The following is an 18193-nucleotide window of genomic DNA, read 5'->3' as shown; positions in this document are numbered from 1 at the left end:
ATTACAACCTTTATCACTACTTATATTTATATATATGTCTATCTAAACAATAATTATGATATACGATCAGATAACTGCAGCAGTATCTTATATCTGCTGTAATCTTTTAAATATCTACGTTTCTTCTTTCTATTTAATAAAATCTGAAACAATTTGTGTATTTCTTATATTTATGACTCAGTTTGAATCCTTTGTTCAGTTGTCATGGTTTCATTAACTTACGTAACCTTTTAGTTGAGGTCGTACAGATTCTGGGACGTGAATCACTTCCAGACACTCAAAGAAACAACGTCACAATAAGCAAAGATATGAGTGTGCAGAGGTCAGTTACTGTGTAAAGCAGTCTGAACTCTTCAGCAGAGGAGTCGGTGCTGTGGTTTCAGCCCCTGTCCGGATGCTGGTGTGGAGTCCCTGATGTGGAGGCAGGCTAAGTCCTGGACCTCCTGCTGGTCTGGGATCAGATCCCTCCAGGCCTTCATCTCTTTTTCTAAAATCCCATTTCTGTGTGCCGTATCCTCGTCCTGGTCGCCTCTGATCTGCTCTCAGCTCCACAATCCCACCCCGCATATAAAGCAGCCCCCCCCCCCGCTGCCACCTTTCACCCTGAAAACGCTGCTGAGGCTCATGTGCGCCGAGGGTTTTCATCCAAGGAGGGGCGCTCTGAGTGATTATGTTGTTTGTGTGAAGTTGAGATGGAGGGAAGTGCAGGTGAAACAGGAATCAGCTGTTTGCTTCCAGTTAGTTAGTGTGAGTTCAAAGAAACATGTTCAAACACCAGAGACAGTAAATGGATATAATGACACATATATACACATATAGAGATATAAATATATATATATCTATATCTATACAGGGCTCCAGATTAACCTTTTGCATTGGTTGCACTGGTGCGCCTAACTTTCTGTTTTGAGGTGCACCAGCACAAAATGTAGGTGCACCTAAATTTTTCATTGCGTCGCCTTTAACGCCGTAAGGTCACCTTTTTACTGCTCTCCATAACTTTCATATAATGTGAATGATTTTTAAACAAGAATAAGGTGTAGAGAAATGCTTGTCTTTATTTGAAGCACAATTATATATAAAAAGAAAATAAAGTGTTTAAAGTGCTTCACTGAGCTGAAATTGAACATTTCAAACTAAAACATTTCATAATTATATTTATTATATTTAATAATTATTAATGATAATAATAATGATTACTACTACCTGCTGCTGAAATGCAGCTGGGAGAGGGGCCACTTTCTCTGCACACTCGTCACGGCATATCGTGTGTTTTTTAGACATGTTATGTTTTTTTAAAGTTTCGATAAGAAACGTTGTTGACCCGCTCACGAATGCACTATTTCCATCCATATTCTGACCGCACTCCTGACAGTACACGCAGTGCAGTGCGTTACGTCCTTTGTTGAACCTCAGCCAGGGAAACTGTTTCAGCCAGTCCTGTCTGAAGGAATATATTTTGGCCTTTTTAATTTGGGTCTCGGAGCCGGGCTCTATCCCAGACTCAGTTGTCTCCTCCTCTGGTTCTGAGTCTGATGCTGTTGCTGAAGGTCCGGGGCTCGGTATCTCACCAGGGACCGAGGGCTCCGTGTCTTGACGGGATGGACTCTCAGTAGTGGGGATGGATGGGATTATAGTAGTAGGGCTGGTTGTAGGCTTGGTTTTATTAATGAAAAACTTTCAATATTTCTGCTTCTCTTCATTTTCCCTCATTTTGTTGCGTTTATTTTATTTTTCTGTTTCAGTTAGTCAGCTATTCTGGCGCTCAGGTCGCGCGCAATTTTTAAACACACACAGTTTAGTGCGGTGAACAGGACCACAGCCAATCAGAGGTAAAGACCCGCCCGAGCTCTGTCTCTTATTGGTTTAGAACCCGATATGATCCTACCATGAGTGTGAGAGTTCGCTCACAGGAGAACACAGAGAGATGATGTGCTTGCAAAATAAATGTATGTTTTCACCCGGGCAGCGTCAGGTGCTCCAGTGCGACCTAGAAAAATTATTAGTCGCACTCTTCAAAATTTTGGTCGCATGTGCGACTAAATTGGTCGCGCTCTGGAGCCCTGCTATAGATATATTTATATATAGATATAGATATATTTATATATAGATATAGATATATTTATATATAGATATATAGATATATAGATATATTTATATATAGATATATAGATATATTTATATATAGATATATAGATATATTTATATATAGATATATAGATATATTTATATATAGATATATAGATATATAGATATATTTATATATAGATATATAGATAAGGTAAAGTGGTGAAAACATTCTGAATACACGAGTCAGCGGCGCAGGAACACTGTGGATGGTTAATAGTTACAGTAATAGTGTCTGTACCAGCTCAGGAGACCAACAGTGCTAATCTACCCCCACCCACACACTCACCCCCCCACAGACAAGGTGTTACAGCCCCAGGTGCAGACTGTGTGTGTGTGTGTGTGTGTGTGTGTGTGTGTGTGTGTGTGTGTGTGTGTGTGTGTGTGTGTTGTGTTTGTAGGGCAGCGCCTCAGTGTTGGGACTATTTTCAGCTCCTTATTAAGTGAGTGCTGCGGCTCTGTGGCTCAGCAGGACCAAGCACAGTCGGTCTAAATACAGACGCTCCTGCAGACACACGGTAAAACCAGGGAGGTCCTGCTGGACCCGGGACCGAACACATTCTCTGAGACCGACAGGGACTACAGCACCGAGGTGGATTTCTTGCCGGGTTTGGTGGTTAGCTACTGATCAATCTGTCCATCAGAAACTCTGTAACTGACCTCGGTGCTGTAACGTTATTGACTGTCGGTCTCGGAGGCTGTTTGATCCCGGTCCGGCTGCTGAGCCCGGTTCTGTCGCCCGCTAACGGCAGAGACAGTTAGCAGCAGTTAATTAGCAGTTAGCTACTTTAGCTGAAGTTATCTGTCCATCAGGAAACTCTGTAAATCTCAGAGAGTGGAAGCAGCCGGAGGACGACAGAGGGAAAACCAGAGAGCGTTAGATTGGAAGCAACATTAGTATACGCCCCCGAGTGCAGGATGAGTCATCAGATACTTTTATTGATTATCGGGAAACTCTAAAATACCATTAAGAACACCTTAAACAGGACTTCCTGTCTCTGTTGGACAGACACTGGAGATAAAAGAATATGTGATAAAACATCGTAGTAGTATGTGAAGAGAAGAAAGTGTAGGTTTTTTATTTTGCTAGTTTGAGACGTGAGAGTTGTTGTTGTTGAACATTTAGTTGTTACTGACGTCTGCACTAGATGCTCCTCCTGTTGACCTCTGCTCTCTGATGGTGAAGGTGGCTCCAGTTGTACGCTACTTTTCAGTTCTGCTATTAAACCCACCGACAAAATCCAGTAACGGCAATAAAAACCCAGAAATCCACATTGAGATGGTTCAGAAGGGACCTTGTTATTGGACCAGGTGTTTGGAGCTGCAGTTAATACCGACGTAAAGCGACGGACGCTGATGATGGGTGTAGCTGGGAACCAATGAGAGGACATCCCCCGCGGTGATGTCAGAGTTGCCCAGGTGTGCTGTGCAAACAAAACCACCTCATACATAATGACGAGGCTGCACACATACAAATCTGTGGGTTTCTCCAGCCTGCAGGTGCAGCAGCAGCAGCAGCTGATGGGGGAAAGCAGGACTGTGGTTTGAACATAAAACTCAGCGATCTAATTTTGGACCTGGTTCTGGTTGAGTCTGGCAGACTTGGTGCCGACAGTTGTAGCGTTGCTCCGTGTTTCTACGTCACTGAGACCACGGACGGTTTTTATTATACAGGCTTTGGTCTGAATATAAGATTTGTCCTGATCTGTGTACTGAAGTCAGGACGTTTGTCCAACTGACCTCCGCCCACAGTCTAAAGCTCGTGTGAAATCATCAAAGCTGTTCATGTTGTGAATGTGTTATACAGTATGTATGTGTAATACCAGTGACTAGTGCTGCACAATTAATCCTAATATTATCCAAATCGCTAATGTCAAAGTGGCTGCTGTGAAAAAGGTTTATTAACCGACACACACACTGTGGAGGTTAAAGGGAGAATCTGTAGTTCCCCCTCTGCTAAAAAAAATCCTAGAAGAAACACTGTAGTGACAATATATGTTTTAGTGTTTTTATTCTATTTTGTTACATTTTTAAATTATTTTTATATTTTATTTTGTCATTTTGTTAAAGTTTATAGCTGAAGTGTCTGTGCTGTCACACCGGTCACCTGGGTAACAGTAGTAATAATAATAATAATAAAAAAAGAGTGATAGTGATAATATGTTGAGAAGAGCAGCCAGTTCTGGTTCTGATCCAGGAGACAAAGCTTTGTGCAGACTGATGACATTTGTTTGTTTGGAGGAAACAAATGAGATGAAGGCTGCAGGTCAAAGGTCACGCTGTAATACTGCATCAGAAAGCTGTGTGTGTGTGTGTGTGTGTGTGTGTGTGTGTGTGTGTGTGTGTGTGTGTGTGTGTGTGTGTGTGTGTGTGTGTGTGTGTGTGGTCACCAGCTGTCCCTGGCTTACAATGTAATCATATAATATATAAAGAGTTCTGGTTCCTGCTGGTCTGAGGTCTGTTCACCTGAATTGGTTTTCTGGAGTCTGTTGTGTGGAAGCTGGTTATTGATCTGCTGGTACGATCAATATCAGGATTGATTATTATATTATTTATATATTGTATATTTAAACCCATTGGGAATGTTCAGTTTTGACCCTTTGAGGTTGCCGTAGCTGCTCAGTAGCAGATTGAGTGTGTGAGCACATCGTTAAGATCCAATTCTAGCTCTCTTGATGCTAATTTCTGTTAGCACGTTAATGGTGGTTGTCATTATATGTTAGCATCGAGCTAACAGTAAAAGTTCTAGTTATTTATATGTGTATGTAAAATGTATTCAGGAACCAAGAGATGGATTAAATACAGTAAAACAAACAATCACAATACGACCGTGTATTATTTATTAAACGTCCTGCTCATGTTTTTATCAGACATGATGGAAATGAATCTGCGTCACATGACCACAATGAACACCTTTAAAATGAACATACAAGTTTGAACCTGGGGACCCAAAATGGTCCCTCATAAAGGTGTAATAAAAATGTAATTATAAATAGTTTTTTATCAAATCTTCAGAACTAACCATAGATATAGAGTTTTTATTATGTTTTTATGTTTTTATGCCCTTTTGTCATAAAAACACCTGATTTTCTCAATGGGAAAAACACAAAATATGATTATTTTCCACAAATGAGGTGCAAAGTGGAATATTTGGGATGAGGTTATTAGAGCCTTGACTAGGTCAATAACTGATAACAACATTGATTTGGATACATTATTTTTGGAGCAATGTTAGTTTATTTGCAAAAAATTACAAGTTTGAACCTGGGGACCCAAAATGGTCCCTCATAAAAGTGTCATATACAGTAAATGTCATATATTAATATGCATCAGATCTTTTCAACAACTTCAGACCTAACCAAAGATATAAAGCTTTTATAATTTTTAAAATATTTTTTATGTTTTTATGCCCTTTTTGTCTTAAGATGTCATGTGTATTGTCGTTTGCCTGTGTTCACAATCAAGGCATAAGCCACTGATTTGAGGTGCATTTTACATGCATGTGCTCCACATTAGGCGCACTTATGTCCACACCCTTCAACCCTTCCAGGCTGGCTGCAGACGGTCGTTTGGGCAAATGGCAGGGACTCTTCATGTGTGGGAGACCATAAGATTTCCCCATTTGTTTGATCCTCCATTGCCTCTAACTCTAATTCCTCCTCCTCCTCTTCCTCCACTGAGCTGCAGGGCACTGGCAGGAACCTGGCTGTAGTATAGCCTCTTGCAACCCTGCATACTCATATGGGGACATAGTTTTATAGTAAAAAAAAGTACAAATTGTTCAAAAACAATGCTTGTTTTTATATCTATCAGGTCCTACTAATCCTAAATAACTAGGAGAAATTGAAAATGCACCCCAAACAAAAGCTCAAGTCTCAGGAGGGTAAAAGCACCTTTGAGTGGTCTAAAACCTGTTTTCGCTGTATTTTGAAGGTACAAATCCTGGCCAAGTTTCATACAATTAGCCTTTAAACTGATATATTGAGAATCAAACAAGTCAAAAAGGCAGAGTGTACACGTTTGGTCCCCCAAGGTGCCTCAAGGGTTAATGTCGATGAACTTCCACGCCTCGCTCAAGAGTTCGTACAGTTCCTAGCATCCGCTGATCGAGCTGATTTACAGAGAGATTGTTCGAAGTATCCGAATCCCGTCTGAGCATCTAAAATAAGTGTGTTGTTATTGTTTATCTGCAGTGTGAATGTAACAGTTGTTGTTTACAAGGCAGATAACTCAACGTGATGTCGAGCTGACGATTCACGCAACACACAACCTGCTGAGAGAGAGAGAGAGAGAGAGACAGAGAGAGAGACAGAGAGAGAGACAGAGAGAGAGAGAGAGACAGAGAGCGAGAGAGAGAGCGAGAGAGAGAGAGACAGAGAGAGAGAGAGAGACAGAGAGCGAGAGAGAGAGACAGAGAGAGAGAGAGAGAGAGAGAGAGAGAGAGACAGAGAGAGAGAGAGACAGACAGAGAGAGAGAGAGAACAGAGAGCGAGAGAGAGAACGAGAGACAGAGAGAGAACAGACAGAGAGAGAACAGAGAGAGAGAGACAGAGAGAGAGAGAGAGAGAGAACAGACAGAGAGAGAGCGAGAGAGAGACAGAGAGAGAGAGAGAGAGAGAGACAGAGAGAGAGAGACAGAGAGAGAGAGAGACTGCCAGCAGACTGCAGGGAGGTGAGGAGAACAGAAGGAGAGGTTAGAGAGGAGGAGGAACAGAGAGGATGCTGGGAGAAGGCGTGGGCGGGTCGCTCAGATGAAACCAGGAGGAGAGGGTGGAAGTTGGCTCTTTGTTGGGCGTACTGTCTGCGCGCCGTGACCTTCGACCTCCGGTGGAGACGTCACTTGAACTTAAATTGGCGGTTTTCCAACGGAAGAGAATTCGACCTGTGAATGAAATGATCTTATTCACACAGCCTCAGAGTTCACACACAACCTGGAAAACCTGGAAAACCTGGACATTTACAGACTAGATTACCAGTCTTAGAAACACCTGGAAACTGATTAAAATGACCAAAACTCCTGGAAATAATCAATGTTGTCCTGGAAAACAGTATTTAGCCCCTCACTCAGATTCCATAACCCTAGCTGATAATGTTGTTCCTGTGGTACAGTGGTCGATGGTCCAGTTGGAGGGAAACTAGTAATCTATAAACACTGAGCCTGGAATCAACCTGAGACTCTTCGTGGACCAGGAATAAACCTGGACTCAATGTGTCAGTACTGTGTCCTGTAGTTTATAACAATCGTACAAACTAAGCAAACTGTTTCATTTAGTTGTCCTCACAGAAACAGTGGTTCCCAACCTGGGGGTCGGGCCCCCACTAAAGGTCACCGAAAGCTCCAAAATACAAACAGAATTGTATGAAAAGTTCCCTAAACAGGAAATAATCTGCTCACAATTCATTAGGGGTGGGTAAAAATATCGATTCATCAATACATTGCAATATATTTTTTCCCAGTTCAATATTGATTCAAGCCCCTGGCCAGTGGGGGCGCGGTGAGCAACACCTTTGTGTGATTTGCGTTGTACGGACGGAGGCCGCACTCGACCACACAACAACAACAAAGCAACTGAAGCAGGTAGCAGCAGTGATAAACCTTCAACTTTAACAGCTGACGTTTGGAGTCATTTTATTTTCCAGTGTAAACCCGGAACAGGAAACAGAAGTAAGGTAGTGTGTAAGCTGTGCCAGGCACTACTAAAATACTGCAGTAACACCATGCAGACGATCTGCAGCAACCCGCGGCTTAACCTGTGGATTCAAAACAGACACAACTCCACAGATCCTTCCTTTGCAAACTGCCGCACACAGAAGATAACGGAGTCTGTGGCCGTCTTCATATGTACGGAGCTACGGCCGTACAGTGTCATACACTATACCAACACACAAACACATGACGGAAGTCGCTGTCCCGAAGCTTTTAAAATGGTCAACAGTTACTCTAATGAATTATTTGTGTAATTCTGCTTATTACTGAATCAATATCGAAGCATTTAAAATCAATATCGAATCGATATCGAAACGAATTGTGGGGTTCTTAACAATACCCAGCCCTACAATTCATCCAGTTCACTGTTTGAGTTCATTGATCAGTTTTACTTTAATATATATATAAATATATAATAAACACATCAGGCCTCGGCTGTTAGGGTAATATCTCTGTGGGATGGGGGAAGGTTGCAGACCCTGCTTCAGTTGTTTTATTGGCCCGAACTACCTGTACAGGTGAAGTCTGATGGTGAGGTGAAATACAGCGTACACTGTAAAGACTTTCACTATAACTATATAACATATATATATCTATCTTCTGTATACAGATGTGAGTGAACACTGCACAGGTCACAGCAGGGGGTGGTGGTAATAGTGTAACAATAGATAGAACTGCACAGGATCTACAGCTGTGTGTGAGTGAAACTACAGTACTGGTGTTAAATGAGGAAATCCAGAGCTGTAGTTGCTGCTCTATTCTACAGAGCTGCCCCTCTTCCTCCTCTGATCCTCTTGTCCTATGTCTCTTTCGGTCGTCTGCCCCGGGTCTCTCTCACTCTCTCACTCACTCTCTCACTCTCCCTCTCTCCGTTTGTATTCATGCTGATGGCGAATCTCTGAGGTTTTCCTGCATATTAAACGGTCATATCTGCAGCTCACTGAATAATGTATTCACCTCTGTTCCTGAGAGACAGACAGACAGACAGACAGACAGACAGACAGACAGATTCGGGGACAAACGTTGGATAAAGAGAGTAACTGTTTGTGTTTCCTGCATATTAAACCTGTATTACACTGCGTTAATAGATCAATAGATCAATAGATGTGATCACCTTTATATAGAGCCTGTCATTGTTATTGATAGAGAGAGGAGTCTGCAGTGTCTGTAACAGCCAGCAGGGGGCAGCTCCACTCTGATAGTACGGAGTCTTATGGACATTAATGAGCTCAGTAAACAGTTTCCTGATGAGTTTCTGTTTCTGTAGTTCGGGGCAGTGGTACAGCTGTGTTTTCACACGGCTTCAGAGGAATCCGGCTCTCTTTGTGTTTGCGGCGGTCGCTGCCGGGACAGGAAGTGCTCGACATTTTGATTGACTCCACTGCTTTCCCTCAGAGATCAGAGCTTCCTCCCCCGGCGCTCCACTAACAGCTTTTCCTCGTGCCTCCTTCCTCCTGAAACCAGCAGCCGATCTGATCCCGGCTCGGTTCGTCTGCAGTCCGGTTGCATTAAAGCACTCGGGGCGGAGGTCGGCTTTCAGTTTGGATTGCTCAGCAGTCTTCAACCCTTTGGTCTTTGGTCAACAGCTGTACGTTGGTTACATGAAGCTCTCGTCAGCCCCTAAAAGCCCCACAGGGAAACCTCAGCAGGTCCCTAACAGGTTGACAGTATCATAATAAGAATTTAATTCCAGCATTTATTGTGTTTGTGATTGTTGGGTCTGAAATGATTCCACAGCAGCTTCTACAGGAGATGTTTCAGGCTCCACCTTCTGTTCAGTGATTATTATTATTATTATTATTATGTGTACAGGCTGTTAGTGATGACTCAGCACGTCGTTAACTTCACATCTCCTCTGCGTCAGTAGAAGTGGAAGCCGTGGTTCAGGGAGTGCTTTGATATTAACTCCACTGGCTCTGATGTACCTCCCCTCTTCCTCCCCCGCCTCCCCCCTGCCTCAGGGCAACGCCTTGCCATCTGGGGCGACACAGAGACAGGAAGTCCCTGCCAGACCGTCTTTAGGGACGGAAACACGTCGGCGCGGGTTGTTTCAGGTACAGGTGAAACATAACATACCACCCAGGAAGTCTGGCAGACTCTGGACGTTACCATAGTGACGGGATGAGACAGTCTGATTCCTCCGACAACACAACCTGGAAAACCTGGAAAAACCTGGAAAACTGCAGATTATTTTCCAGTACTTGTTACATATCCTGAGAATGTGTTTCTTATTGTAGTGTTTGAAGTTTCAGAGGAGGAAGAGGAGGGAGGAAGGACTGATGTCTGCTGTCTGTGTGATGCTGCCCCCTGCTGGTTGCCTGTGGTGGTGCATTCACAATCAGAGACTCTTTATTGATCCCTGAGGGGAAACAGTTGCTCATAAGACATTACAGAGATAATAATAAGCATTATAAACAATATATTATTATTAATACAATTATTGTTCAGTTTACAGCTGAAAAATGACTTTTTATTTAAATCAATGAGATGATTTTTGGGTTTATTATCCCTGTTTGCACTTTAATGTAAAACACATTGAGTGTCCATGTGATGGAGATACAGACATTAATGTTTACATTCTTACATGGAGACAGTTTGGTTCTTAAAGCACCGCGGTGGCCCGAACGGCTTCATCTGGAGCCCCAGAGGGAGCTCTCTAATGCTGGTCAGAGGTCACATGAAGTATATTACCGTTATGAGTGTAGTGGCAGCAGAACACAGAGCAGATCGCTGTCTATACACTGAGCAACTGTTTGTGTGGAATCTCTTCAGGTTCAAATCACGTTTACTCATGTGAACGAATGTTTGCTGAGTTTATTAAAGTTCTTATATAATATATACAATATAATATATGAATAAAATAGTGTATACATTTCTAATCTAGTAAGTTTGAGACTAAATGTAGACGGAGACACAAACCCACCAGTTGTGAGGACTGAATGTATTATCACAGAGATATTAATGACTCCTGGATGATGAGTTCAAGGTCCTGTAGATCCTGTGGGAATGATGAGGCTTACTGTGGACACACTCAGTCAGTGACAGTACAAACAGTCAGCTGGTTGTCCACCAGGGGGCGTCACTGACTGACGGATTCATGAGGCTTCAACAGCATCTGTACAAAGAGAGGGATAGAAAACAAACAAATGAACAACACAGATGAGGTTCAGAATGTAATGTGAATATAAGAAACACAAAGTCAAAATAATAGTTAATAAATAATAATAATAATAATAACAATAAATAATACTAATAACATAGCGCTGTTACTGCAGGTTAAATCACAGTTTATTATAACACATTGGTTTTATATTGTTAGTTTGGGAAATAATATTTACACACATTATATAACACTAACAGCTTATTATCATTATTATTATTATCTGTGTTCACTTCTTTAAGTATCACCTGACCCACTGTGTGTGTGTGTGTGTGTGTGTGTGTGTGTGTGTGTGTGTGTGTGTGTGTGTGTGTGTGTGTGTGTATAAAAAGCAGCAGGGTAAATTTAGAAGGAGGCCGTCGCATCTGAACCTGTCAGCTGTTATCACTGTCACTGCACACGCTCAGTCTGCACTACAGAGAGAGAGAGAGACTGTCTCTCTCTCTGTCTCTCTCTCTTTGTCTCTCTCTTCTGTCTCTCTCTCTCTTTGTCTGTCTCTCTCACTCTCTCTGTCTCTCTTTGTCTCTCTCTCTGTCTCTCTCTCTCTTTGTCTCTCTCTCTATCTGTCTCTCTCTCTCTGTCTCTGTCTCTCTCTCTCTTTGTCTTTCTCTGTCTCTCTCTCTGTCTCTCTCTCTCTTTGTCTTTCTCTGTCTCTCTCTCTCTCTGTCTCTTTGTCTCTCTCTCTCTGTGTCTCTCTCTCTGTCTCTCTCTGTCTCTCTCTGTCCCTCTCTCTGTCTCTCTCTCTTTGTCTCTCTCTGTCTCTCTCTCTGTCTCTTTGTCTCTCTCTGTCTCTTTGTCTCTCTCTCTGTCTCTCTCTGTCCCTCTCTTTGTCTCTCTCTCTGTCTGTCTCTCTCTGTCTGTCTGTCTCTCTCTCTCTCTCTGTCTGTCTCTCTCTCTCTCTCTCTCTCTCTCTCTCCTCTCTTCTCACATTATCTCTCAGCTCTGAATGACTAACACACAGAGACAGACAGTGGGTGGATGTGTGTGTGTGTGTGTGTGTGTGTGTGTGTGTGTGTGTGTGTGTGTGTTTACTGTGCCAGCAGATAGAGATGAACAGATGAGAGTCTCTGTGTAGTTTGTATCATCAGTCTCAGGAGGAATCTCTCAGCTTCCTGACGTCTCCGCCCAGAACAAACTCTGCCTCATTATCTCACACACACACACACACACACACACACACACACACACACACACACACTCACACACTCACTCACTCACACAGTCTCAGAGGGAGGTTGTCCCCCGTTCACAGTCACTGACTCCTGTTTGTTGAGCTCAGTGTTAATCAGAGATTAATCAATCAGTTCATTAATCAATCAGCACTAAACGAGCTATATGAAGACGTCTCTTCTGAATGTCTTTGAGTAATAGGAACAAAATAAAGATCAGATCAATCAATAACAACAATAATCAATGTTGTTGTTTGTGTTAAAGCTATAAAAGGGAACTTATTATTAATAATAAAGAATATAGGACATAAACTATAAACCCTCCAGTCTGAAGCCACATTGTTACATCCTCCCGGTAGAAACCTCCTGAACCACGAACACTGAAGGAACCCTAACCGCCAATGGTGGTGAAGACAACAACTCCCATGATCCCACGCTGCTTCACCTCCTCATCACACTTTATATTTTATTATAGTTTTATAGTTGACATGATGCCGGCGTCCCCTCCTCTTCCTCCTCTTCGTCATTCTTCCTCCTGTTTAACCTTTCTAACCTTTTCCACCCTCCTCTCCTCTGGTGGTCAACTCTTCCTCCTTTCTCTTGTCTCCATCTGACTCCTCCTCTTCCTCTTTTCTTATCCTCCCCTTCCTCTGCTCCTCCTGTCTGTCTTCCTCTTCCTGTCTCCTCTTTTTCCTCTTTTTTTTCTGTCTGTTTCTCCTCCTCTTCCTCTCCTCCACATCACTGACTCTGTCCTACATCACTCTACCTTCCCTGAGGATACACCCCCACTCTCTCTCTCCGTCTCTCTCTCTCTGTTTGTCTGTCTCTCTCTCTGTCTCTCTCTCTCTCGCGCTGTCTCTCTGTCTGTCTCTCTCGCTGTCTGTCTCTCTCTCTCCGTCTCTCTCTCTCTGTTTGTTTGTCTCTCTCGCGCTGTCTCTCTGTCTGTCTCTCTCTCTCACTGTCTCTCTCTCGTTCAACCCTCCTCGTTTCCGATGAGTCATGTGACCAACCTCCCCCCCCCACTCTCCCTGGAGACCAATCACACCCCCACAGATGAAAGCTTAACACACACACACACACACACACACACAAAACACACACACACACACACAGCGCCACTCGCTCACCCGGCTCTCATCATCACCACTCTGTCAGCGAGAGAGAGAGAGAGAGAGAGAGAGAGAGAGGGAACGCAACAGGGAGAGAGGAGGAAAACACGAGAACGAGGGAGAGAGGAGTCGAGGCGAACGCCTGAGAGGAGGTCAAGAGGGAGAGGAATATATTCTACAAGAAGAAGAAGAAGGAGGAAGAGGAGGAGGAGGAGGAGGGGTCAGCGGAGAGGAGGAAGGGGGGAGGTTCTCCCTGAATGAAGGAAGAGCTCTGGGAGTCGTTTCCTCCCCGCCGCGATGGAGCGACGCGAGGAATGAGGGCGGATGGTGAGAGCAGGGAGCAGCAGCAGCAGTGGAGGAGGAGGTGGAGAGGCTGGAGGTGGAGGAGGAGGAGGAGGTGCAGGGGGAGCCGCGGCCGGAGCCGGGCGGCGCGGGAGGAGCCGGCAGCGCTCCCGGAGGAGGCGACTGTCGGCCAACTGCCCCGGTGCCGACAAGATGTCCCCCGGCATGAAGAAGGTGGAGTGCTTCTCGCCCATGCTGTGCCACTGCAAGGTGGCCTGCACCAACAGCACCATCTCCCTCATGTTCGGCTGCAAGGTGGGTGCACGAGTCTGGACCGCGGCCCCGAGGGAGGTGTGTCACCTGGGAGTGTGAGGTCACGGCCGGGGGGAGGCGGTAAACTTTGTTGTTGGGAGAGTTTCTTACTTCAGACCGAATTATATCCAACTGTTAAAGTAATCAGTTACTGTGGTTATTGATTGATCTGCTACGTTCGCCAATAATCGGTGCAAATAGTGAGAGATGCTCATCAATAAGTCCAAACTGACGTCTTCAAATTGTTTATTTTGTCCAAATAAAGTCAGTTTACTGTCGAAGGAAAGCAAAAACCAAACAATGTTTTCACATGGAAACTGAGTTTAACGATGAAGCGATTATTCAAATCGTTCAATTCAGTTATTAGAGATAATCAATATTGATTGTTTTTCAGCTGATATGATGATCAATAATTATCTGTTTCTCGTGGCCAATACCGACAAGATAATGGATTATTGTTGTGTTTTAAAGAGAAGTTGATAAGCTGCAGTTGTTACACACTTACTGATGGTGAGAGGCTGAGCTGTAGTGAGCAAAGATCGATCAGTTAATAATCAATAACTATTCTGACTGACATCACTGTTGTTTACAACAACAAACAACAGTTCTGACTCTTCAAATGTTCATTTATTTTAGTTCATTATAAAACTTCACAGACTTAAATACAACATGGAGGTTATCAATCGATTTACAAAAAAAAAAAAAAAAATTATTAATATCAGACAATAATTGATTATATACATTCCCAGTAATCAGCCGGTAGTTTCTTTCCCAATAATTATCTTTCCGACAATCGACGGATCAATTTATCGGCAGTGTTACGCCTGCATTCTCTCTGATGTCCAGCAGGGGGCGACTCCACCCTGATAGTATTGAGTCTTATGGGGATTAATGAGCTCAGTAAATGTTGATCTGGTCCTCGGCTTTATTACGATGGAAGGTTCTGTTTGGACGCCGGCGATCACTTGCTAACTCGCACTCGTGTGTTGAACCGAAGTCCCCACCCCCCCCATCGGAGCCTCTTCAGTGGATGTAAACTGGTTTCAATTTTAAACTCTGAATACTTTAGAACTGACAGACGACGGCGATGATTAACTGGCAGTAATCAGAACTTCCTGTTAGATTGATGATAGAAGGATCATTCTGGTGCTTTTACATCTGTAATAAATGTTCTGTGAGACCTGAAGCTGTTGGGTTCAGTTTGTAGTTTAGTTGAACACTGAACGACGCTGCTGCAGAGGCGTTGGACCACGCTGAAATATCAAAGACATTAACGGTGCCAGAGCAGGGATAAATCTGAAATATAGCAGAACATGTGTGGGCGAGACAAAGAAGCACTGCAGGCACACATCACCGGGAGGAGGAACCGACTGTTGGATTCGAACCTTTAAATGGATGAGAATCTGAAGCAGCTGCTGTCACTGAGGAGGGAAACCCTGTCGGCTCGCTCTCTGTTTACTGTGTGACCTGACGCGACACCATAGGCCGCCCCGGCCGCTCGTCGGCTCCACTTCACTGAACCGACCAATCGGGGGCTCCGAGTGCGGCAGCGCTGAGGCGTGATTGGCTGGTGGGGGGAGCGTCGGCGGCAGGCTGGCAGGCACGTGCATGTGTGGTCAACATGTGCTCTGCAGGGAGACACCGACTACCCAACAGCAGAGTCTCTCCGTCATTATCAGAGTAGCAGAGACCCATGGGGAGCAGAGGGCAGCGCTCACTGCTGCTCTAATGCCTCTGAATGATACAGGATGTTTATGGAAGCACATTTCTGCCAATGTGACAGATTTAAAAAGGATTCTGTAAATCATCATAATGAGAAACTCTCTGATCTTATTTTGAGATACTAATTCAAATGATTGAGAAAGTTCCTCAGAAGGACAGATTGTCTTGTGTGTTGAGTTTTCTCTCTGGTACGAACACAACTTACGAGTGGTCCTGACGACTTGTAGGAGTCAATCAGTCTGCTGTTATTGAGGATTGTATACTGCAGTGGTTCCCGACCTGAGGGTCCCGACCCCCACTAAGGGTCGCCAAAGCTTCAATGAGGGTTGCGAGGCCTCCTAGATTGTGAGAGATGTAAGAGAGGTTTAAAACTATCCACAGTAGGGGTTTATCTCCACACTTTGTTCACTTCTGTGAAGAAAACTAAATGAAACTGTTATTTTTAAAGCTATATTATCATTTAAGCTGTATCACAGTGTATATTATTATATTATTATTGATCACAGCGTACAGTGAGAGCTTCAGTCTCTGATCAACAGCCTCGTCCTGCATCAGAAAGCAAACAGCTGATAGATCAATGAGAATAAAAAGTGAATCTGTCAGAAAGAAGAATATTAAGTCTGATTGTTAAAATGATAAAAACAGAATACAGACAGAGAATGGATCAATATATCAGGAAAACTGACTGTACAGTTCGAGTTGTGGAGCGATTCCAAATCCAAACAAAAAGATTAGTTATATATATATATATATATATATATATATATATATACACACATATATATATATAGATATATATATATGTGTGTGTATATGTGTGTATATATATATATGTGTGTGTGTATATGTGTATATATATGTGTGTATATGTGTATGTGTATATATATGTGTGTATATGTGTATGTGTATATATATGTGTGTGTGTGTGTATGTGTATATATATGTGTGTGTGTGTGTATGTGTATATATATGTGTGTGTGTGTGTGTGTGTATATGTATATATATATGTGTGTGTGTATGTGTGTGTATATATGTGTGTGTGTGTGTGTGTGTGTGTGTGTGTGTAGTGTGTGTGTGTGTGTATATATATATATATGTGTGTGTGTGTATATATATATATATATATATATAGGATTGATCTGCTGCCAGAAAATGAGAATTATTAGGTTCAAATATGTTTAAGAGCCCAACGATAGCATCATTAATTTGAAGTGGACGGGGTCAGGATGAAACCAACAGAGTTCTGGATATGAGCAAATATCACAACACCGACCTTTTCCAGAAGGTGTTTGAAGGGTTGACGGAGGGAGGCTGTGAGCGCCGGCGCTGGAAAACTTTATAAAAATTTGATGCCGAGAGACGAAATGTCTCCAGCAGCTGCAGATGTTCCACTTTCACCACGAGAGCAGAATATTTTGTGCATATAAACGTAGTTAGTGTTACAGTTTTCAGTGGGTTGCATTCACAAACACATAGAACAGCCGGTTTAGTCTTCACGGCCATGTTGATTTCTACCAGATGTTGTGCTTGTGATGTCTCCTGGATACAAACCTGTGTCCGTCTGTTAGTCTCTCTCCTGGAAGACATTCGTTGTGCCGTTAGTAGTTGAGTTGAGTGAAAACTTAAAAAGAGAGCTGGAGGAGAAGTGGGGAGGACATCTGCTGCTCGCTGTGTGAGAGTCGGAGAGCATCTTAGAGGAGAGTAACAGCTGTGATTGGTTGTCCGACCCAACACTGTCAGAGTTTATATCCACAGTGTGGATGGGTTGTTTTTAGCTTTCAGGTGAGATCACTGATATCGTGGCCGATACATTCCTGATAATGGACTCCTCGTAGGGCATTTTCCCGCTTAAACCACGATCACTTACCAAAAACAAAAAAATATGATAATTTTTTTAAATGTTTGTCTTTTTCAATCAAAATCTTAAGGTTTTTTTACCAGCCATAACTTTGTTTCCCTGCTAACAGCTGAGGGTCTGACTAATACCTGGAAGTATCATTACCATCCCATAATGCAGTGGTTCCCAACCTGGGGTCCGGCGCCAGAGATCACAGGGGGTGCGCACAACTTTGTTTGCTGAGGTTGTGAGGTCACCAAAATTATTATTTACAAAAATCTAATTTCTAAAATCTCAATAACACCCAATTGGATAATCAAAACTCTGTATAATCCAAATTGAAACATATTTTTGGTCCACATTTAAATTCATTAAGCTATTTATTACCTATTATGTAGGGGTTGGGGTTGGGGTTGGGGGGACTTGTCTTGGACACAGGCAAGGGGGGCTTCAAGGAAAAAGGTTGGGAACCACTGCCATAATGTGTATGATAGATATTTCTAGTTCCCTCCGCTCAGAGAGCTAACGAGATGAGATGTAAGAGTATCTGTCGGGTCGTGGTGTTCAGAGGATCAAGGACTCATCGGATTGATCCGATATTCATGTTTTATTTTCATTCACTTTATTTCATTTATTATTAACAGTGAACAGTTTCACTTCCCACATCAGGAAGTAATGGACACCCAGCAGCTAGTCAGAGTCCAGTATTCATGGTGTAACTCTAGTCTACTTGAAATGAACTTCCCAGTTGACCTATTGCCCCCTAGC

The 18193-nt window shown here is 43.1% G+C and overlaps 1 protein-coding gene across 15 annotated transcripts in view; it reads left to right on the top strand.

The window, feature by feature from the left end:
• Positions 1-18193, top strand: part of dlg1b (discs large MAGUK scaffold protein 1b) — a 94091-nt gene that overhangs the window by 24855 nt on the left and 51043 nt on the right. The window contains exon 1 of one of the 15 annotated variants that reach the window (XM_051378133.1): positions 13320-13869. The exons of the other annotated variants lie outside the window; for them this stretch is intronic. Coding sequence (XP_051234093.1) covers positions 13597-13869 — 273 coding nt within the window. The 5' untranslated portion in view covers positions 13320-13596. Of the gene's footprint in view, positions 1-13319; positions 13870-18193 lie in introns of those variants that run through there. 15 annotated transcript variants of the gene reach the window in all.

The sequence above is a fragment of the Dicentrarchus labrax genome, unplaced genomic scaffold, assembly GCF_905237075.1.
Source record: "Dicentrarchus labrax unplaced genomic scaffold, dlabrax2021, whole genome shotgun sequence".
In the NCBI taxonomy this organism is placed as follows: Eukaryota; Metazoa; Chordata; class Actinopteri; family Moronidae; genus Dicentrarchus; species Dicentrarchus labrax.
The sequence above is the reverse complement of the archived record's forward strand: the minus strand, read 5'-3'. Positions and strand labels throughout refer to the sequence as shown.